We start from the raw sequence: 19669 nt of genomic DNA on the forward strand, positions 1-19669 counted from the left end.
AGTGGTTGCGTTGGCCTGGGGGTACAGAGGGTGAAAGGATGGGGAATGACTGCTAATGGGTTTCTTCTGCAGATGACAGAAAGTTCTAAAATTAGATGGTGATGATGGTGACACAACCCTTTGAATACACTTAAAAACTATTGAATTGTATACTTTGAGTGAATTGTATGGTATTTGAATTATATCTCAACAAAGCCAGTAAAAAAATTTTTTTAATGGAAAAGCTTATTCTATGCTAACAGTAATCAAAAGGAAGCTAGAGGGACTATATTAACATCAAAGTAAACTTCAGAGTAAAGAATATTACTTGAAATAAAGAAGGTCATTTCAAACTAAGAAAGCAGTAGATTTACGAATAGGATATAACAATCCTATCCACTTATACCCCTAATAACATAGCTTCAAAATATATGCTAAAGGAAAAACTAATAGAACTGCAATGAGAAACAGTCAAATCTACAATTATGGTTGGAGATTTCAACATTCTCTCTCAATAACTGATAGAACAAATAGAAAATCAGTAAAGACATAGAAGACTTTAACAATACAATAAACCAATTTGATCTAATGGTCATTTATAGACCCAACAAAAACAGAACATATATGCTTTTCAAGTGAACAGAGAATACATACAAGGATGGACTACATTCAGGGCCATAAAACAAGACTTTAAAAAATTGAAAAGATTTAAGTCATACAAAGTATGTTCTTGGATCACAGTGGAATTAAATTAGAAATCAAATTTCTGAAAAATATGCTAATATTTGGAAACTATATAGTACACTTCTAAATAACTTATGGGTTAAAGGGAAATAGGAAGTATTTTGAACTAAATGAAAATGGAAACACAACATATCAAAACGTATGTGCTACAGCTAATGTGGTACTTAAAGGGAAATTTATAACATTAAGTGCCTATATAAGAAAAGAAGAAAGGTCTCAGACTAGTGACCTCAGCTACCACCTTATGAAACTAGAAAAAGGAAAACAAACAAAATCCAAAGTAAGCATAAGAAAAGAATTAATAAAGTTTAGAGCATAAAATGATGAAAGAGAAAAAAACAAAACGACAGAGAAAAATAAATGAAACCAAACTGATAAACCCTTAGCCAGACTGATCAGGAAAAAAAAAGGCTGGGAGTGGAGAAGACACAAATTACACAAAATATCAGGAATAAGAGAGGGACAACACCAAAAATTTTACAGACATTGAAAAGATTAGGGAATATTATGAAACTTATGCCAATAAATTTGATTACTTAAATGAAATGGAAACATTTCTTAATAGACACAAACAACCAAAGTTTTCTCAAAAAGAAATACATAATATGAATAGCACTACATCTAAGGAAGAAATGGAATTTGTAGTTAAAAACCTTTCCACAAAGAAAATTACAGGTCCAGATGGCATCACTGGTGAATTCTACCAAACAATTTCTAGAAAATTAAAAAGGAGGAAATAACTCCCAACTTATTCTGTGGCTAGCATAACACTATTACCAAAATCAGACAAATTTCAAGAAAAGAACACTACAGACCAATACTCCTCATGAACATAGATATAAAAAAATCTAAACAAAATATTAGCAAATTGAATCCAACAATATTTAAAAGGATAATAAGTTAGAACCAAGTGGGCTTTATCCCAGGAATGCAAGATTGGTTTAACACTCAACAATCAAGTGATGTTTTGTTTTACCGTTATTAACAAATTAAAAAAGAAAAACCCTGTTCACAGCAGCACTATTTACAATAGCCAAGACATAGAAGCAACCTCAATGTCCACTAACAGATGAATGGATAAAGAAGATGTGATATACATACATCACAGAATGGAATACCACTCAGCCATAAAAAAAAGAATGAAATAATGCCACTTGCAGCAACATGAATGGACTGAGAGATGATCACACTAGTGAAGTACAGAGAAAGACAAATAAATGATATCACTTATACATGGAATATAAAAAAAAATGATACAAATGAGCTTATTTACAAAACAGAAACAGACTCACAGACGTAGAAAATAAACTTATGGTTACCAAAGGGGAAAGGTGGGGGAGGGATAAATTAGGAGTTTGGGATTAGCAGATACAAGCTACTATATATAAAATAGATAAACAACAAGGTCCTGCTGTACAGCACAGGGAACTATATTCAGTAACTTGTAATAAACTCTAAAGGAAAAGAATCTAAAAAGAATATATATATATATATATATATATCACTGCTGTACACCAGAAACTAACACAACATTGTAAATCAACTACAATTAAAAAAAACAAAAGTGAGAAAGCACTTAGAAAGTTAAAAAAAAATACTAGCAATGATCAACCAGAAACTGAAATTAGAAAACAAAGCCATTTACAATAGAATAAAGAAATATGAAATACTTAGGGATAAATCTTATGAAGGACTGTGCAAGACTGGTACATTGGCTGCCTATATCCCTGAATGGGTGGGTAGGGGAGAATACAAGCCAGTACAAGGAAACTTTTGAGGGTAATGACTGAGGTAAGGGTTTCACAGGTACATCATATGTACATCCAAATCTATCAAATTGTACACTTTAATATCTGCAGCTTTTTATATGCCAATTATACCTCAATAAAGCTTTAAAAAATGAAACCATGTAAGAAACCATATAAAGCACTGGATGAAAACATGGATAAATTCTTTTATAACTTGGGTGTAGAAAAACTGTCCTATGACAGAAGACACAAATTCTTGAAACAATACCAAAAAGATGGATAAATTTTATTACACAAAAATCTTCCACATGGCGTGCGCACACACACACGCAGACACCATAAAGTAAAAATAGAAATTACAACTTCAGGAAAATATCTGAAACTATATCACAGACAAAGGGTTATTAATATCTCCAGTATATAAAAGCCTCCTAAAAATGAAGAAAAAGACCAATCACTCCACAGAAAAATGGGTTAGAGATAAAAGATGATTAACTTTGCCTATAAAAGAAAAGCAAATTAAACTACACTGGTATACCATTTCTATCTATCAGATTGGCAAAAAAATCCAAATGTCTGACCACATACTGTGTTGGAGAGTCTCTGGGAAAACAGGCACACTTATACCTTACTGATGGAAATTCAAAATGGCACAGCTCCTATGGAAGAAAATTTGATAATATCTAGCAAAATTACAAAACCATATACATTTTGGTCCAGTGACTTCAGTTCTAAGAATCTAGCTTAAAGTTACACTGGCAAAAATGTAAAAAGCCCAAGCCATTTTACTGCACTACTATCTGTAATACAAAGATTGAAAATAACTAAAATGTCTATCAAGAGGGAACTGGTTGAACATGATTTGTCTGTACAACACAACACAGATGTAAAAAGAAATAAAGATTATGTATACAGTTGTCCCTCAGAATCTGTGAGGGATTGGTTCTAGGACACCCCCCACCCCCATGGATACCAAAATCTGTGGATGCTCAAGTCCCTCAGACTATAAAATGGCTTAGTACAGCTGCATCCAAGGATGCAGCTTAGTTCTGCATCCAAGGATGCTGAACCTGTGGATATGGAGGACTCACTATATATTCTTACGGAGTGATTTGAAGGATACATTGTTATTTGAAAATTGCAAGGTGGAGAAAATGTATACTGTATGTTACTATTTATCTAATGGGGGATAGGAATATCTATGTAGTCACTTATATTTTTTAAAAAAGAAGGATAAGCCATTTAAAAACACAAAGATTATCTAGAAGGAGAAGGAGAGAAATAGGGTAGAGGAGATGAGGAGCTTCTCTGAATACTTCTGGTTTTGTAGATCTGACTTTGGAACCATATAACTATTTTCTACAAAAATTAAATTAAAAACAAAGGAATTCCTAACACTTGAAAACAAAATGAAGCAAATGAATCTAATTGTATAGAACTGATAGCATGACCACACAGAGAAGACAAATTCCAAGTTACTGTTAAGTAATCAGCACTGATTCATTTGTTATTTTAAAACTGTTTTGTGTGTAGTATGGAGTAAAGCAAATGAGTAATCATACTGTTGTTTAAAACAGAACCTTTGGCACCAGAGAAAGAAAATTCGTATGTAGGATAAATGAGGTTAAAGAAAAATCCTGTAGTGCAATATCTTAACTGGATATATCAGTCTGACCTTATATCTTATCTGAATTGATATGACTTCATGGTGATCTGTACATTTCAAACACACACACACACCCACACCCACACACACAATGTATGTATTCCCTAGTTTGCCCAATAAAAAGACCTAGAAACGATTAACAACCCAATAATAATAAGCATCTCTAGTACCCAGATCATGGTCTCTTAACACCACTTTCCCCTAAAGGAACTAGAGAGAAATGGCTGATTCTAAGCATGGGATAAGCAATGTGAAAGATGATCATAACACATCTTCACAGCAGAAAGCAACAGCGCTATCATCTATTACCAGGGTCACGTCAAAAGGATTTGACATGTCAAGTTGAAAGGGATTCCAACAGCCAAAAATAAGACATTTGTACAATAAGAATAATAACTGTCAATGGATCAAAAGATACCAAACAGGCTTACACTGTAAGTTTATAAAGATACAAAAACTCCTCCAAAACCCCTAACTGATCACATATATAAGACTGTAGAACACAGATTATTTGAAAAATGGGAAATAAAGGACAAGAAACATCTTGCCTTTCTATTGTGAACTAGAACTCAGAATAACTGAATAGTTGTTGAATAGCAGTTTTCTCTTTATAGAAGTTTTTCAGTTAATAAATGAAGAAGGAATGATAAAATTTCACTGTTTTATAATGGATCTAGGTAATGATCAAAGGGTGCTATCATTGCAAGAAGATAAATAAGGCTCTATACGACTTTTGATGGAGGCATACAACGTCTATGAAATATTATTTTGTTAATTGTGGTAAAATATATAACATAAAACTTACTATCTTAACAATTTTTAAGTGTACCATTCACTACTGTTAACTATACTCACATGGCTGTGCAACCCATCTCCAGAACTCTCCCATTTTGCAAAACTGAAACCCTATACCCATTAAACTAATTAAATAGCAACTCCTCATTTTTCCTTCTCCTCGCCTCTGTCAACTACCATTCTAGGAGTCTATTTGACTACTTTAGGCACCCCATGTAAGTGGAATCAGACAGTATTTGTCTTTTGTGACTGGCTTATTTTACTTATCATGATATCTTCATAGTTCATCAATGTTGCAGCACGTGTCACAATTTCCTTCTTTTTTAAGAAGGAATATTCCATCACATGTATTGGGTTGGCCAAAAAGTTAGTTCAGATTTTTCCATAAGATGTTTTGGAGGGAATTCCCTGGTGGCACAGTGGTTAAGCATCCGCCTGCCACTGCAGGGGACATGGGTTTGAGCCCTGGTCCGGGAAGATCCCACATGCCGCGGAGCAACTAAGCCCATGAGCCACAACTACCAAGCCTGCGCTCTAGAGCCCACAAGCCACAACTACTGAGCCCACGTGCCACAACTCCTGAAGCCCACACGCCTAGAGCCCATGCTCTGCAACAAGAGAAGCCACCGCAATGAGAAGCCCACGCACTGCAACGAAGAGTAGCCCCCACTCACTGCAACTAGAGAAAGCCTGCGTGCAGCAACGAAGACCCAACACAGCCAAAAATAAATTAATAATAAATAAATAAATATATTAAAAAAAAGATGTTCTGGAAAAACCTGAATGAACTTTTTGGCCAACGCAACATATGACACATTTTGTTTATTCATCTGTCCATGGACACTTGGGTTACTTCCGCCTTTTGCCTATTGTGAATAGTGCTGCTATGGATATGGGTATAGAATTATTTGTTCAAGGCCCTGCTTTCAATTCTTTTGATCTGTAAAGTATTATTGGGGGAGAAAAAAAGAGGAAACCTGGGTCTGATGAAGCTTTGAGATCTGACTACCTATTTATATTTACAGAGAATACAGGAGACTGAAAAACATATCAAATAACACCACAGGAATACAATCAGCAAAACAGACCCTCTTTCTTCAATAGATAAACTGCAGTGGGGAAAAAATGGATGGAAAGGAAAGCAATATATTAGAAGTAAGAGAAACTTAAGAAACCTATCAATCAATTGTAATATATGAACCTTACTTAGATTCTGATTTAACAAATCAAGTGTAAAAAAAGAGAAATTTAAAAATCAGGGAAATTTGAATATTTTATATGAAGAAATGATCAATGATTTTTTAAGATGTGATGATATCTAAAAAGAATCTATATTCTTTAGAGATACATACTGACTTATTTAGGAGTGAAATGACCTATTTGGGAACTCTTTAAAAATAATCCGAGATGTGGGACTTCCCCGGTGGTGCAGTGGATAAGACTCTGCACTCCTAATGCAGGGGGCCCAGGTTCAATCCCTGGTCAGGGAACTAGATCTCACATGCATGCTGCAACTAAGAGTTCGCATGCCACAACTAAGGAGCCGGCAAGCCGCAACTGAGAAGTCCTGGAGCCACAACTAAGGAGCCCACCTGCTGCAACTAAGGAGTCCATGTGCTGCAACTAAGGAGCTGGCGAGCTGCAACTAAGACCTGGTGCAACCAAATAAATAAATAAATAAGAATGCCAACTCTCTAAAAAATAATAATAATAATCTGAGAAGTGGGGATAGGGATTGTGAGGGAAGACTGGTAAGGCTACAGTGAAACACTGATGGCAAAGATTTGAAAATTGTTAAAACTAGTTTGCATAGGATTCTACTTTTGTATGGTTTGAAATTTTCCATAATAAAGCTTAAAAAAAAAACAACTCTGACTCACTAATTTGCAACCTTTTCCATGAGAAAACTACCATTATTTCAGTTCTACACACTGTTCTTAGAATAAGGAATTTTTTTGTTTTAAAGGAAAGTCACAAACCAATGTAAGAAACAACATCCCTGATAAATAGTTGCAGTCAAAATGATTGTCATGGAAGGTTTTGTTTTGTTTTGTTTTACTTCCTAAGAGAAATATCACATTTTAGTTCCTAGTCCAAATATTCTATTCAATACTCAATGTAAAAATAATAAATGAGAACTAAAAAGGCAAACAATCACACCCAAACTATCATCTTGTTTTTGGGATGTTTTGAACCATTTACATATTGTCTAAAGACAAAATATTGAAGAAAAAAAAAAACCTAACCTTTGATTTTACATAAATTGAATTATGCTATTTAGAAAAAAAAAACTGAACTTAGTACCTTTATTTAACCCTTACATTAGTACTGTTACTAAATATTAGAACTAAAAATTCAATTTAAAGATTTGAATAAAAAGCTTTCTGGAAATATACATTACTTCTTTTATGTGAATAACTCTTCCACCAAAATGTGAGAATTACATAACTAGCAAGTTTGTAGACGAGAATGATAGTTAAACAGGGAGAAAGGTAGCCAAAAAACAATCTGGGGACTTCCCTGGCGGTCCAGGGACCATTGGTTAAGACTCCACCCTTCCACTGCAGGGGACACAGGTTGATTCCTGGTCGGGGAACTAAGATCCCACATGCTGCGCCGTACTGGGCGGCCAAAAAAAAAAAAAAAAAAAAATCTGAATTGTAATATCTACTATCCCTAGTTTCAGATATTGAGAATTTAATGAAATTTCATGGTCATACATGCAAAAACATAAAAATGTTTTAATTCCTTTTGATTCATATCTACTTCAAATATAAAACCCCAATTGAATTTCTGTCCCTAAACAAATGTAATATCTAAAAACATACACAAAATCATAGGAATAACAATGTTTAACCCTACCTGAAAAAGATCCAAAAGAGGCTTCCAAGAGAGCATTAAGACTGCTGCTCTGTTGATGGTTTTGGGAATTTCAGAATAAAACAGTGTATTTTCTCTGTTCTCACCAGACATAGCTATAAAAGGAAACAATCATTTTTTGTTATTTTAAAAAATAGCAATCTACCACAATTATAGCAGTAAGTATATAATGCCTCCTATATACTGCAAAATTTTGTACTCTATGGGACCTATAATGAATGTTAACAAGTAGGAGATGCACATGCCATATGCCACAGTAATTTTCTTCAGGCTCCCAGAAAAATCCTCAGGTTTCCTTTTGATATTCAAATTTTAGTCCCTCTCAAAATAAACATAAAAGTGTATAAGATGATATAAGGATAAGTGTCACTTTTAGTTTTTTTTTTTTTAATTGTTAGTGTCTTACAAGTTGGCAATAGACTCATTAGATTCCAAATGGGGGTACTTTGTGACAACTTCAGACTATCAAGCTTCTTCTTTTTATGAATCATTTAAAGTATTTACTTAGAAATATACATAGGTCTAACAATTTGAGTTTTTCTTCACTATAAATGTTCTACCACTATAATCACTAATAAGTTTCAAATGAAAGTACATTCATATTAAAACAACACAGAATCTGATATCTGATTTGTTAAAAGTCTCTTTATCCTTTATTCGAGAATTGTGAAAGAAAGAGGTCTACACTAAGTAGAAGATAGGTCTATTCTGTGAAATCATACAATAACTGAATGGGAAGATCACAGCAGTGTAGAATAAACTACATACCAAAGAGAAGTAATAGAAATACAACATGGTTATGAAGAGGTGAACCAAAGAAAACTCAAAGTAAAACAAAGTCCTTCTACTCTAAAAGGTGCTAGAAAGGTATCACTTCCAAAAAAGCTAGGGGAGAGTGAAGGAAAGAGAAAATAAATCACACAGGAAGAACAAAAACTCTCTCTAGTGGAACAAATCCTCAGCCTTGTGTTTCTGATAATGGCAGAGAAAGCAGTCTGTGTAAGGGCATGGTAACTTCCATGCTAACCCTTGCAAAGGTGGGGGATGACTCTCCAAATACCCACAGATTCCTTTATCCTTTTATTATCCTAAACTTTTCTTAAACCTTTCTTAGTTTGTTGCCTTTTGGAGTAAAAAGTCAGGTACCAGCTGATATTTACTTCAGCACTTAGTTTTGCCTTAGATCTATTTTGTACATTCCAGAGTTACTTTGTTACATAATTCTTAAGACTGTAGTCACTTATCCATACCATTCATAATCTTACAAAATATGATCATATCCTCCTTAAGCCTTTTCCTTCTAAGAGCTTTCAACCTGCAAATATGAAAAAGCTGGTTCTCATCTACCCTCAAATGAGAGCCATCCACAATCACTTCAAATGCTCCTCTTAAAACTGCTCCTTGTTCCATAATGCCTTCCTTGGCTTCAACCTTGACCAATAAAAATTTCCAACGCATTCTATGTACACACACACACACCAGTTCTGGTTAAACACAAAATGACCTTTTCCCATTGTTTCTTTCCTGTTGACACACTGCTATTTATTGGTGTCCGAAGTATATTAAAATTTCTGAAACAACAGATTTACATGGAAAAATATTAATATGCAGATGGATATAAAAGACTTGAGCAAATGAAATGGCATACAACTTTCTTGAAAAGCTCAATATTTTATAAAGATTGTCAATTTTCCTAACTTCATCTATAAATATAATGTAATCCTAAAACAGCATAAATAGGATTGGGAGAAAGGAGCTCTAATCTAATTTTAAGTTCTCACAGAAAAACAAGCAAACAAAAATAATCAAGAAAAGTATGAAAAAGAGTGATGAAGGGTGACTAGTACTATAAAATAGTAAAACATCTAAAGTTATGATAAAAATAATAATAGTAACAGCAGCATAACATTGGCACTTGATTTGACAGACAGATCAATGGAACAAAACGAAGTCCAAAGTAAATAAAGATTTCAAAAAATATAATTTGGAGCTGAGAAAGCCTTTCTAGATGTGATGCAAAACTACATAAAAAGTAAAAATTTAACTACCAAAAAAAAAAAATCACAGATTTCTACAGAAGGGCAAAAGGCACTAAAGGCAAAAGACATTAAATCTCAGGGAAAAATACTACAATGGGTTAATTCCCTTCTTGTACAAAAAAGTGCTTTATATCAATAAGAAAAGCACCCACAACCCAATAAAAAATAGACAATGATTACAAACAGATCAGTCACAGAAAAAGAAATACAAACGCCTTGTAAATATGGGAAAGGATGCTCAACCTCACTCATAAGAAAATTAAAACTACAATGAAATATGGGGATATAATGTACAGCAATACTATATTGCATATTTGAAAGTTGCTAAGAGAATAAATCTTAAACGTTCTCATCACAAGAAAATTTTTTATTAACTATAACTATGTATGGTGACAGATGTTAACTAGACTTACTGTAGTGATCATTTCACTATGTATATAAATATCGGATCATTATGTTGTACACATGAAACTAATATAATGTTATATGTCAATTAAAAAACAATAATAATTTTAAAAAATTACAGTGAGGAACTGCTGTTCACCAATCAGACTGGGAAAGATAAAAAGAAGTTTTATTACTCACTATTGGTACAGGTGTAGAGAAATACTCTGAGACAATGCTGGCAGGGATGTAAACTCTATAACCTCAATGGAGGGGCAATTTGGCAGTATCAATACAAATTCAGAATCTGTACACCTTTTGTCCCAATAATTCCACTCTTTGGAATTAGTCCTATTAAGTAAATTCACATATGTACAAAAATGATCTAATACAGTGATATCTGCTCCCTCATTTTTTGTTAATATCAAAATAGAAAAACCTAAATGCCCATTATTAGAGGCCTGGTTAAGTAAAAGATGGCACAATTATATAATGGAATACTCTGGAGTTGCTTAAAAAAAAATGAATCTACAATTACTAATGTGGACTCATGCAGAGAATATCTCTTTAAAAAAAAAATTGTCAAACAGCTTTGGAGGAGGGGAGAAAACCTATTTTTAAAAACTTAATAAACAAAGGCACATTAGCAGGTCGGCCCTCAAACACATCTCTGGCTATTCAGCCCTTCCTTTCCCACCCAACCCCTAGCTGTGGGACTCAACTCAGGCCTCAGTTCCTCCAGTGTTCCCATCTCTCACATCCTTTCTTCCTTATTCTAACAACCATTCATTGCCTTCAGGCTCTGGGTTAGGAAAATAAAATAGCGTGACTACAGGAAGGAAACTCCAAAATTTATGGGCTTGTGATTCCATTTCAACTATTGTACTGGGAGTGAAATCCCTTTCTTTAAGCAGTTTTAATGGTTAATTCATAAACATTTTTGTGAGACATTTGTTTATAGTTAAGAATCATGGATGGTATGGCTATAATTTTTAACTATTATACTAAATATAAGGGTTCCTCCCCTAATTGTGCCCAAACTCTCTTCCAACCAAGCTGCCTGATTTAGCAAGTATGGATGGGCTTTTCTTATATTGCTTCTCCAATCTGAGGAAAGTCTGACTTTCTGCCTCCGAAAAAAACCATAGCATAAGTTTCTTGAGAAAGATATATATATATATTTCCTACTTAGATGACTTAGCTAAATATTTTAGCATCATCTCTCAATAAATGTGTTCAATGAGCGACAATTAATGAATAGGCCTTTGGGACTTAAGCTAATACAAATAATAATTACCAGCTGGTGAATGCTAGGCAGCATACTATAATTTACAACTATTATTTCCAATCCTAAAAAATAATACTGTAAAAAAAAAATAATAATACTGTAATGAAGACAGCTGCTTGGGGGATGGGAATGGGGTCTACAAATTTTTTTTCTTTCCCTTTTTAGTTTCCTTCCTCAAACTAGCCATAGTACAATAAAACTTGGTTTGGCTGTACAAGAACAGTATTGTGTTTCTTAATATTGGTTTAAGTTGGAAATGTTTTCATGTAAAATGTTTAATACTTAAGACAATCCCATGAGATAGACATTAACCCTCATTTGATAGATGAGGAAATTGAGACCCACAGGGTAAACGAGTCAGCAAAGAGCGGATACCAGAGCTTAGGCTTCTGATTCCAAGACTAGCTCTTTATCCACTGCCCTGTGTCTATATATGTGCTAGGTTAGTCAATACTAAGCTGTGCCTAAGCATGATAGTTGCTCAGAATTTACTATCTATTCCTTTTACTACAACATCTTAGTAAAGCATTTAAGGTGCATAAACAAAAAAACAAAAATGTCCATCAGTGGTATTGTGCATTTAATGAAGACAGACCTTAAACCTGGAGTGAATGGGCTCAGGAAGAAGAGACCAAAACCAGCCTTGGTTTAAAAAAACGAAAGCAGTAGCTGTTGAGAGTGGGAACTACTGTTTTTATTATTTGTGTTCCTAATCTGACCATTCCTAAGGAAAGGCATTTTGAACTAGCTTTAGGAAGAAGTAATATCTAGCATCTTTACTTTGAAAGTAAATTCATGATCTGTTATGTGCAAATAAAAATCAAGTTAATGGGACAAAACAAAATGAAAACAGCACCAAAACTGAAGTTCTTTTAATTATTTTTTTTTTCCTTTGGTGGAACCATCACTGATTCATTCACTTATTTATTCACCAAAATTTGAGTACCAATTGCATCTAGCCTGTTTGAATTAAGAAAGCATTTCCTTTCAGAAACTATGACTTCATACTCACCAAGGTAATAGACCCTGTCCGAATGAGGCCCATCTGGATCATTCCTCTTCACAAACATAAAATCATGTGGTGCCTTAGCCATCATGTAGCCATGATATTTTCTGGTATCAGCAAGCAGCTTTTTAAGCTGACTCCACGAGTATCGTTCAACATAAAACGGCTCCAATTTAGGCCGATCCTGTGATTCAATATTCTCCTCACACTCTGCAGTTTCAAAGATCTCAACACCAAGCTGTTCTGTTTCCATCGCTGCTGCCATGTTGCATTTTCCTAGAAAAATAAGGCACATGAAGTTCACAGGTCTGCCTTCTCTTATATTAATCAGAATGACAGTCTGATAGGGCCCCCCAACACCCCCAAAAAGGGGGAAAAATGCTTTTCAGTACAGTTGCAATTAAACTTCGTAAGAAAAGCAATAGCTCCCCCTTTTCTTTAAAAATGAGATTAAAAAAAAATTGAGGTCATGTCTATTTCACAGTTGACTATAAATCTCTTGGGGAACTTTTATAAAAGGCTCTCCTTAAGTATCTCTTGCCAAAATTCCTTTTTCTTTCCCACATTGGAAGGAAACGGGCCATATGCCAGTTGGCTGCTATGTTCCTTCAAAGAGCATGTCAATAGTGAAGCTAAATGTGCCAAGGGAGTTAAGTGTTTTTGCACTTAAAAAAAGTAACTCATTTGATAAATGTGGACTTCTTCAGAGAACAGAAATAATCACGACCAATTAGAACAGTTATAAAATTGTGGCAAACAATGTACTTCTAATAACCTTTCTAGGGAGCTTACCCAAGATAATATAAATACTGTTTCCTTTTAAATGAGACTCCAAACAACAAAAGACCTAACTGGCTGGTACATTTTTTCTTTGTCTTTTGCTCTTGCCTAGACATCACTATCTGATGATCCCCTATGTAACTCTATACTATAAGGAATTTATGTGACTATTACTACAGATTATAAAACTTCTATGATTAAATGAGAAAAAAGTGGCTTTAGTTGTAGTTTATGCACAAAACATTTAATGTTTGTAATATCAATATTTTGATAAAAGTTCAAACCCAATTTACCACTTCAACCCAAAAACAGTATTAAGATTTTATCTACTAATGATGTTTCTTTCATTTTACAAATCCAGAAGAGGATAATTTTTTCCTTTATCTATTTCAATATTTAAATGTAACAGGTGCAAAGTATCAGAGAAAATAACAATAAGTGTTATTATAAGCCACTGTATGATATTCTGACATGCATTATTCATAACGCTACCAAAAAGGAGCAACATAAACAAAAATTCTGGGGCAACCTGCTCTTTTTGAACTAATAAATGTCCGAAACATGTGGACTTAGGAGATAAACTAGATTGCATTTGTGTAACCAATTCACGTAATTATTAACTACTTCTACAACAAAAATCAATACATGGCTGTATATTTAACATGATGTCTTTTTTAAACCTTAATTTCACAGGTTAACAGGAGTTCATGGTAAAAACTACCAACCACAGAGAAAAAGTCATTAGCAGGTATGGGTTGTGACTTAGTCCATCAGGTGTGCTGTACGGCATTCGAAAGGAACAGAACTGTGAGGCCACGGCCACGATATTGTGTTTTTTTTCAGGCTACAGTGAAATACACTACCGTTTTCAATATAACAGTAGCAAGAGCAGCCAGAAAATCTACTGGAGAGTTCTATAGTATACAACTTGTAATATTATTACAACTGGGCATTTACCTCCAATGATTAAAATCCAAACAGCTCAACAGAGGAAAAGTCATTTAGCTCACATGGTATTCAGCATATTGATATTAAGTAGCAGTACATGACAGTAATGGTTGTTTGCCCATCTAAAAGCTGGTGGGGGTCTGTTTTCTATCAAATGTGTCAATGGATCTAGTTTGATTCCTAACAGAGTAAGGGACAGGTGAGACAAGGAGATATACAAACTGGGCTCATTCTTCTCAACTCCCCTTGCGTTAAACTTGAAACTTCATCTCCAAACCACTACTTGAAACAATAGAGCTTGGGGATGGAACAGGGAAGCTCAGACAGACTTCCCAAGCTTACTGCCCAGCTTCTTGAGTCATTATTTTGACAAGTCTCTTACATAAAAGTTGCCATTACCTTGCACTTAAGCAAAACCATCTGGTATTCCTAAACTGTACTAGGTCCCTGGATTCACTATTTCTGACTCTCTCTACACACACACACACACACACACACACACACACACACACACACTTTACAGTTCAAATGACACTATTCTGTATTTTATGGTCAATGTATATCCTGCATTTCCTAGGCTAAACCTGATATTACATAATTTTAGTAATTTACACAAACGTGTAACTAACTGATTTAATTTCCAGATTTCCGTAACACCTTACATACAAATACATTCTCAAAATATGTGACCCGAGTTTTCTAATTGCAAAAATTAGAAAATAGGTCAGTACATGTTCTTAGCACAGTGCATTTATTTCACTGCCCCACCTACCTCTTCACTTAAGGCCCTTCCCTGGTGCCTACCTGATTGTATTTTCATCTGTTCAGATCTCTTCCACATTCAAAGAGATCTTTTTGAAGTGACTCAACTTCAAGCATAGATCCCTCTGCTCATCCTGCTCTCTTCTCACAGGAGTCTTTCCTTTTCTCACCATCCAATCCTGCTCACCAGGATAATGAAATAAGATATAAAGCTGTTGATCATTATTAAAATGGATCATATGTGCCCAAAAAGATTAAGCCTAAAGTCTCAAATAGTACTTGAAACTGATGCATATTCTTTTTGATATAACATACAATGCCTGAATTACTTTGTATCTGCACTTTAATTATGAAAATTATAAACTGATTTTATTTCAGAAATGTATAGCCCAATTTACTCCAAAGAATATCCAAACGGTAGTGTAAATCCTGACATCCGGATACACATTAAAAGGTAAATTATGGAAGAACATTTAAAAGTATAAAAGGCATACAGATGTGAGGTTACTCAGTGGCTGCTGCAAATCTTCAAAAATGACAGATGATTAATAATAAAATTTATTTCTATGTGCCTGGTCCTGTTCTTCTGCCTTTTACATAATAACCAATTTGTATTATTTTACAGAATACATGTTCAGCTGACTGGAGACAGAATAGACTCAACAGAATAACCAGTAAGAACTACAGGGTCATTTTTGCGGAGAGAACTAACTTCCAGTTAACATCAAGATTTTCGCAAGATAAAGAATGTACTACCCATTTTCAGTGCATTCCATTTTTGCTTATTTCCTTTCCACATATACTCTGAAAATAACTGAACTAGGTAACTTCTCTAGAAACGGAAGTGTTAAGTTTGTTGAAATTCTGGCTTAGTAAAAGAAGAAAAGCAGGGTCTGTGATTATACCTGTCACTTTGTTATCGGTTTTAATTCTGGGCTCTCAGAGCCCAGACAGGTGATGGAGAGAGATGTGGCTCAGTGGCAAATGGAGGGAAAAAAGTTGTGCTAACACAGCAACAACTGACTACGATGTCAAGACACCTCCCATTCACTAAGCCCCTCATTCAGAGAAGAGCATGTAAGGTTAGAAAATAGCCTCAGGACTTTTGAATTTGGACCCACTCAAATGTCATTCCTTAATTTTTAATCCAGGCGCCAGTCTGTCCACTTAAACACCCCAAGCCTCGTTGAAACCTAACTATTTCACTCGTCAGCTAGTTGAGAGGTTCATTATCACAAAGTGGGCAACAATCTTGAAAGCTAGAATGCGGAAGAAGAGGAGAGGTGTAGCAGCGAATATTAAGAAGGGGGACTGGGGGGATGCCAAGGCTTAGAAGAAAAGTGTGTGAGGGGAGAGGTTTGGGGAAAAAAAAAAAAAAAAGGAAAGAAAAGCACCTATCCTGTGCCAGGTAGGTGAAATAGAATGAGAAGAGGCCAGTAAACAAGGAGGGAATCGACCTAAAGTGGGGCAGTAGAAAACACGAGCTGGGAAACCAGAAAATCTCAGTCCGAATCCGATCTGCCACAGTCGGACTTTAGACAAATCCCTTCGCCTCTGTGGGCTTCCGTTTCTCATCTGTAAGCCCGGACAATACCCGGCTCCCAACCCCAGCAAGGCTCAATTAAGATAACGGACGTGGAAGTCCAGAGGCCAGCACGCAGCGCTCAGGGGGCGCCCAGTGAACGTTGGCTGACTCGGAATCTGAGAGCCTGGGCTTCCTCTTCCGGCAAGTGGGGTCCCGCCACCGGCTGTGGCCCGCGCAGGGCGGCGCGCCGGGTAAACCGCAGAGCGGGCTAACCGGGAGAATGCGCCGGACGGTTCCTCCGTGAGGCGGAGAGGCCCGAGTGGGCTGAGGCGCAGGCCTCGCGGGCGAAGGGGAAGGAGAGGGGGCGGATACTGCACCTTCCCCCCCCGGCCCCGCCCGGACCGTCCTGACGCGCGCTAAGGACCGGGCCTGCGCCGCTTCATGCCGCGCGGCCTCCACTCCCGACCAGGGGGCAGCGGCCTCCTTGGCTACGGCGCCGGCGGTAACCGAAGCGGTGAACGCGGCACTTAAAGACGGCGGCGGCGGCTCCAGCACTTCCGGTTTCTTGCGCGCTGCCCTTCAACGGGGGAAGGCGCAACGAGCCCAAGAAGAGCGCAGCTCTCTGCTCGGCGGGGTTCCCTTACGACAGTGCCGTCTAGTGGCCGGAGGAGCGAACGAGGCGCGGGAAGGAAACTGGGCGGGGGTGGGGGACAGAGAAGAAATCCAGAAAGGGGCAGTAACTTGCCGGAAATCACAGGACGAACTGTGGCATGTCCGTAGTCATCTATTTTTTTCCTTCGACAAATATATATTGAGTGCCTCCTATGTGCCAGGGAGAGCTGTAGACACTGAGATTAGAACACGGAGCAAGCCAGGGAAAAATCCCTGCCCCTTCATGGAGATGACATGGAGAGGGAAGGACCAGGACCTTGGGGATTTTCTGGGTGTCTCATTGTTATGGTGGAAAGAAACCTGAACTTGGAGTCAGAATGCTTGGCTCTAGTACTAATTAATGACCTTCAGCAGGTCAGTCTCTTTGAGCCATGGTTTCTTTATCTGTGAAAGAGATGTAATAACGTCACTTAATTGCACTTAAGGAAAACCACGTGTGTCATACAAACACCTAAAGATGAAGGAACTGGGGCCCAGGGTAGGGAAGTGAGTGGTTTGCTATTATCAGGACCAGAGGCAGGTCTCTTGACCCGCAATGTATTTCCTATTCTACACCATACATTGGCTGAGAGAAAGAGAAAAGGGGAGCCTTGGGAGATGACTGGGAAAGTGGAAGGTGTAGAACAAAACAGTGGACAAGCTGGGCCTTCCCTATTTTATATTATTACAAGGACCCATTTATCAGAGGTGTGTGTAATTAGGCTTTATTGTAATAAAAGATCCATCTGGGTGCCGTGTTCTACTCCTCAGTATGCAATTATTCACTCTGAGGTTAAATGAGTCTTTGCTCAGGCTTTGTTTTTTGAGTTGAGTTCCTCTAAAAGTACAGTCATGTTTTCACTGGGATTCCTCTATGACTTTTGTGCAAAAATACCAAACAAACCCCCAAACAAAAAATAACACCCGAAAGTAGGTTTTAAGGCTTTGAATGCAGATGCACATGCTAACAAAATACAATGAAACATCTTGCACTTCATTTCATTCATCCAAATGTTTACTGAATCTCTGCCACGTGCCTGTCACTGTTCCAAGCACTGGTGCTACAACAGTGAATAAAGTAGGCAAAATCCCTGACTTTGTGCAGTTTATATTTGAATAAGAGGAAAAAGACCTCCCCAAAAGCAAAGAAAAAATATAATTTTATGGATTTCAAAAAACAAGCTCCAATAGATAATTGACAAGGACCTACTGTATAGTACAGGGAACTCTGCTCAATATTCTGTAATAACCTAAATGGGAAAAGAATTTGAAAAAGAATCAAAACATGTATATGTATAACTGAATCACTTTGCTGTACACCTGAAATGAACACAACATTGTTAATCAACTATACTGCAATAAAAAATAAAAATTAAAAAAAAGAGAGAGGTTAACAGCAAACCTCAGGGGAAAACGAAACACCAAAAAAAAAAGAAAAAAACAAGCTCCAGAGAGGTAAAGGATGTGCTGAAATCATATGTCTAATGACAGACTGAACTAGATTTGAATTCAGATTTCTTTGTTTTCAGTGTTATTTTCTCTTTCTATGGCAGGGTTAAAAAGCCTCTAACCCTGAGAAATCTGTGGGGGGAACATCTCCATCACGCACCTTGGCCACCTTGCATGTATCCACATAGGCCTCCTAGGCAAAGGCTGGAACCAACGGTTATCTGAGTTGTAGCAGAAGGCTTTGTGATCTTTCCAGAACTGGAAAGGAACAGTCTTATGAAGACCTTGAGGCAATCTCCCCTGGGGTTCTCCCCTGTGACAGCCAGGAGTGTTCTCTCAGAACCCTCCTAGGTTCTGATGAGGTGTGGGCTTTCTACCCCACCCCCGTCAGAATAGAGCTGAGAATATAAAAACCTAGAACTGGCTGCAGCCTAGAACTGGCTCCTCAGAAGCCAGTTATCCCAGAACGTACATTGCAGTCACCTGGCCCCTTCTTTTGCTTCAGTAGTGTCCTTTTTCATACATGAGACAAGGACCACTGGCACCTTGATGCATTCTTCCCTTTGTTATACATGTAAGTAATAAACTGTCTGAGGCTAAACTGGCTCCTTGGTTTTTTGTTTTTTGTTTTTCGTGGCATGTGGGATCTTAATTCCCCAACCAGGGATTGAACCCTCACCTCTGCATTGGAAGGGCGGAATCTTAACCACTGGACCACCATGGAAGTCCCTAAACTGGCTCCTTGTATCTTTACTGGCTGAATCAGTCAGGCCTGGGCCTTGCCAAACACAAGCAAACTGTGTGCTTGACAAAGCCTACTTAGCTATATTATGCTGCCCTACACTCTAGTGACTCCTCAGGAAAAGACAAGTTATCTAGCACACGTGGTCTGAATAAATAGCATGGTGGGGTTGATACAAATCCGTCCCTGCTGTAGACTGAAAAAAATCGCAAAGCATCATGAAACAATCATATTTTGACATAAAGGACAGCAGGCAGGTAAGTGTGAGTGAAAGCTAGGGTGG

At 36.8% G+C, this 19669-nt stretch overlaps 1 protein-coding gene across 5 annotated transcripts in view; it reads right to left on the minus strand.

The window, feature by feature from the left end:
* Positions 1 to 17090, minus strand: part of DPP8 (dipeptidyl peptidase 8) — a 57205-nt gene extending 40115 nt beyond the window's left edge. For 2 of the 5 annotated variants that reach the window (XM_082647328.1, XM_082647332.1), the window contains exons 1-4: positions 16922 to 17090; positions 15062 to 15198; positions 12536 to 12805; positions 7795 to 7907 (exon numbers count right to left, since the gene is read on the minus strand). In XM_082647328.1, coding sequence (XP_082503454.1) covers positions 7795 to 7907; positions 12536 to 12805; positions 15062 to 15098 — 420 coding nt within the window. In that variant the 5' untranslated portion in view covers positions 15099 to 15198; positions 16922 to 17090. The other 3 variants (XM_082647331.1, XM_082647330.1, XM_082647329.1) reach the window with 3 other exon arrangements.
* Positions 17091 to 19669: the final 2579 nt, after the last annotated feature.

Source organism: Grampus griseus (assembly GCF_964374135.1).
Source record: "Grampus griseus genome assembly, chromosome: 2".
Lineage (NCBI taxonomy): Eukaryota > Metazoa > Chordata > Mammalia > Artiodactyla > Delphinidae > Grampus > Grampus griseus.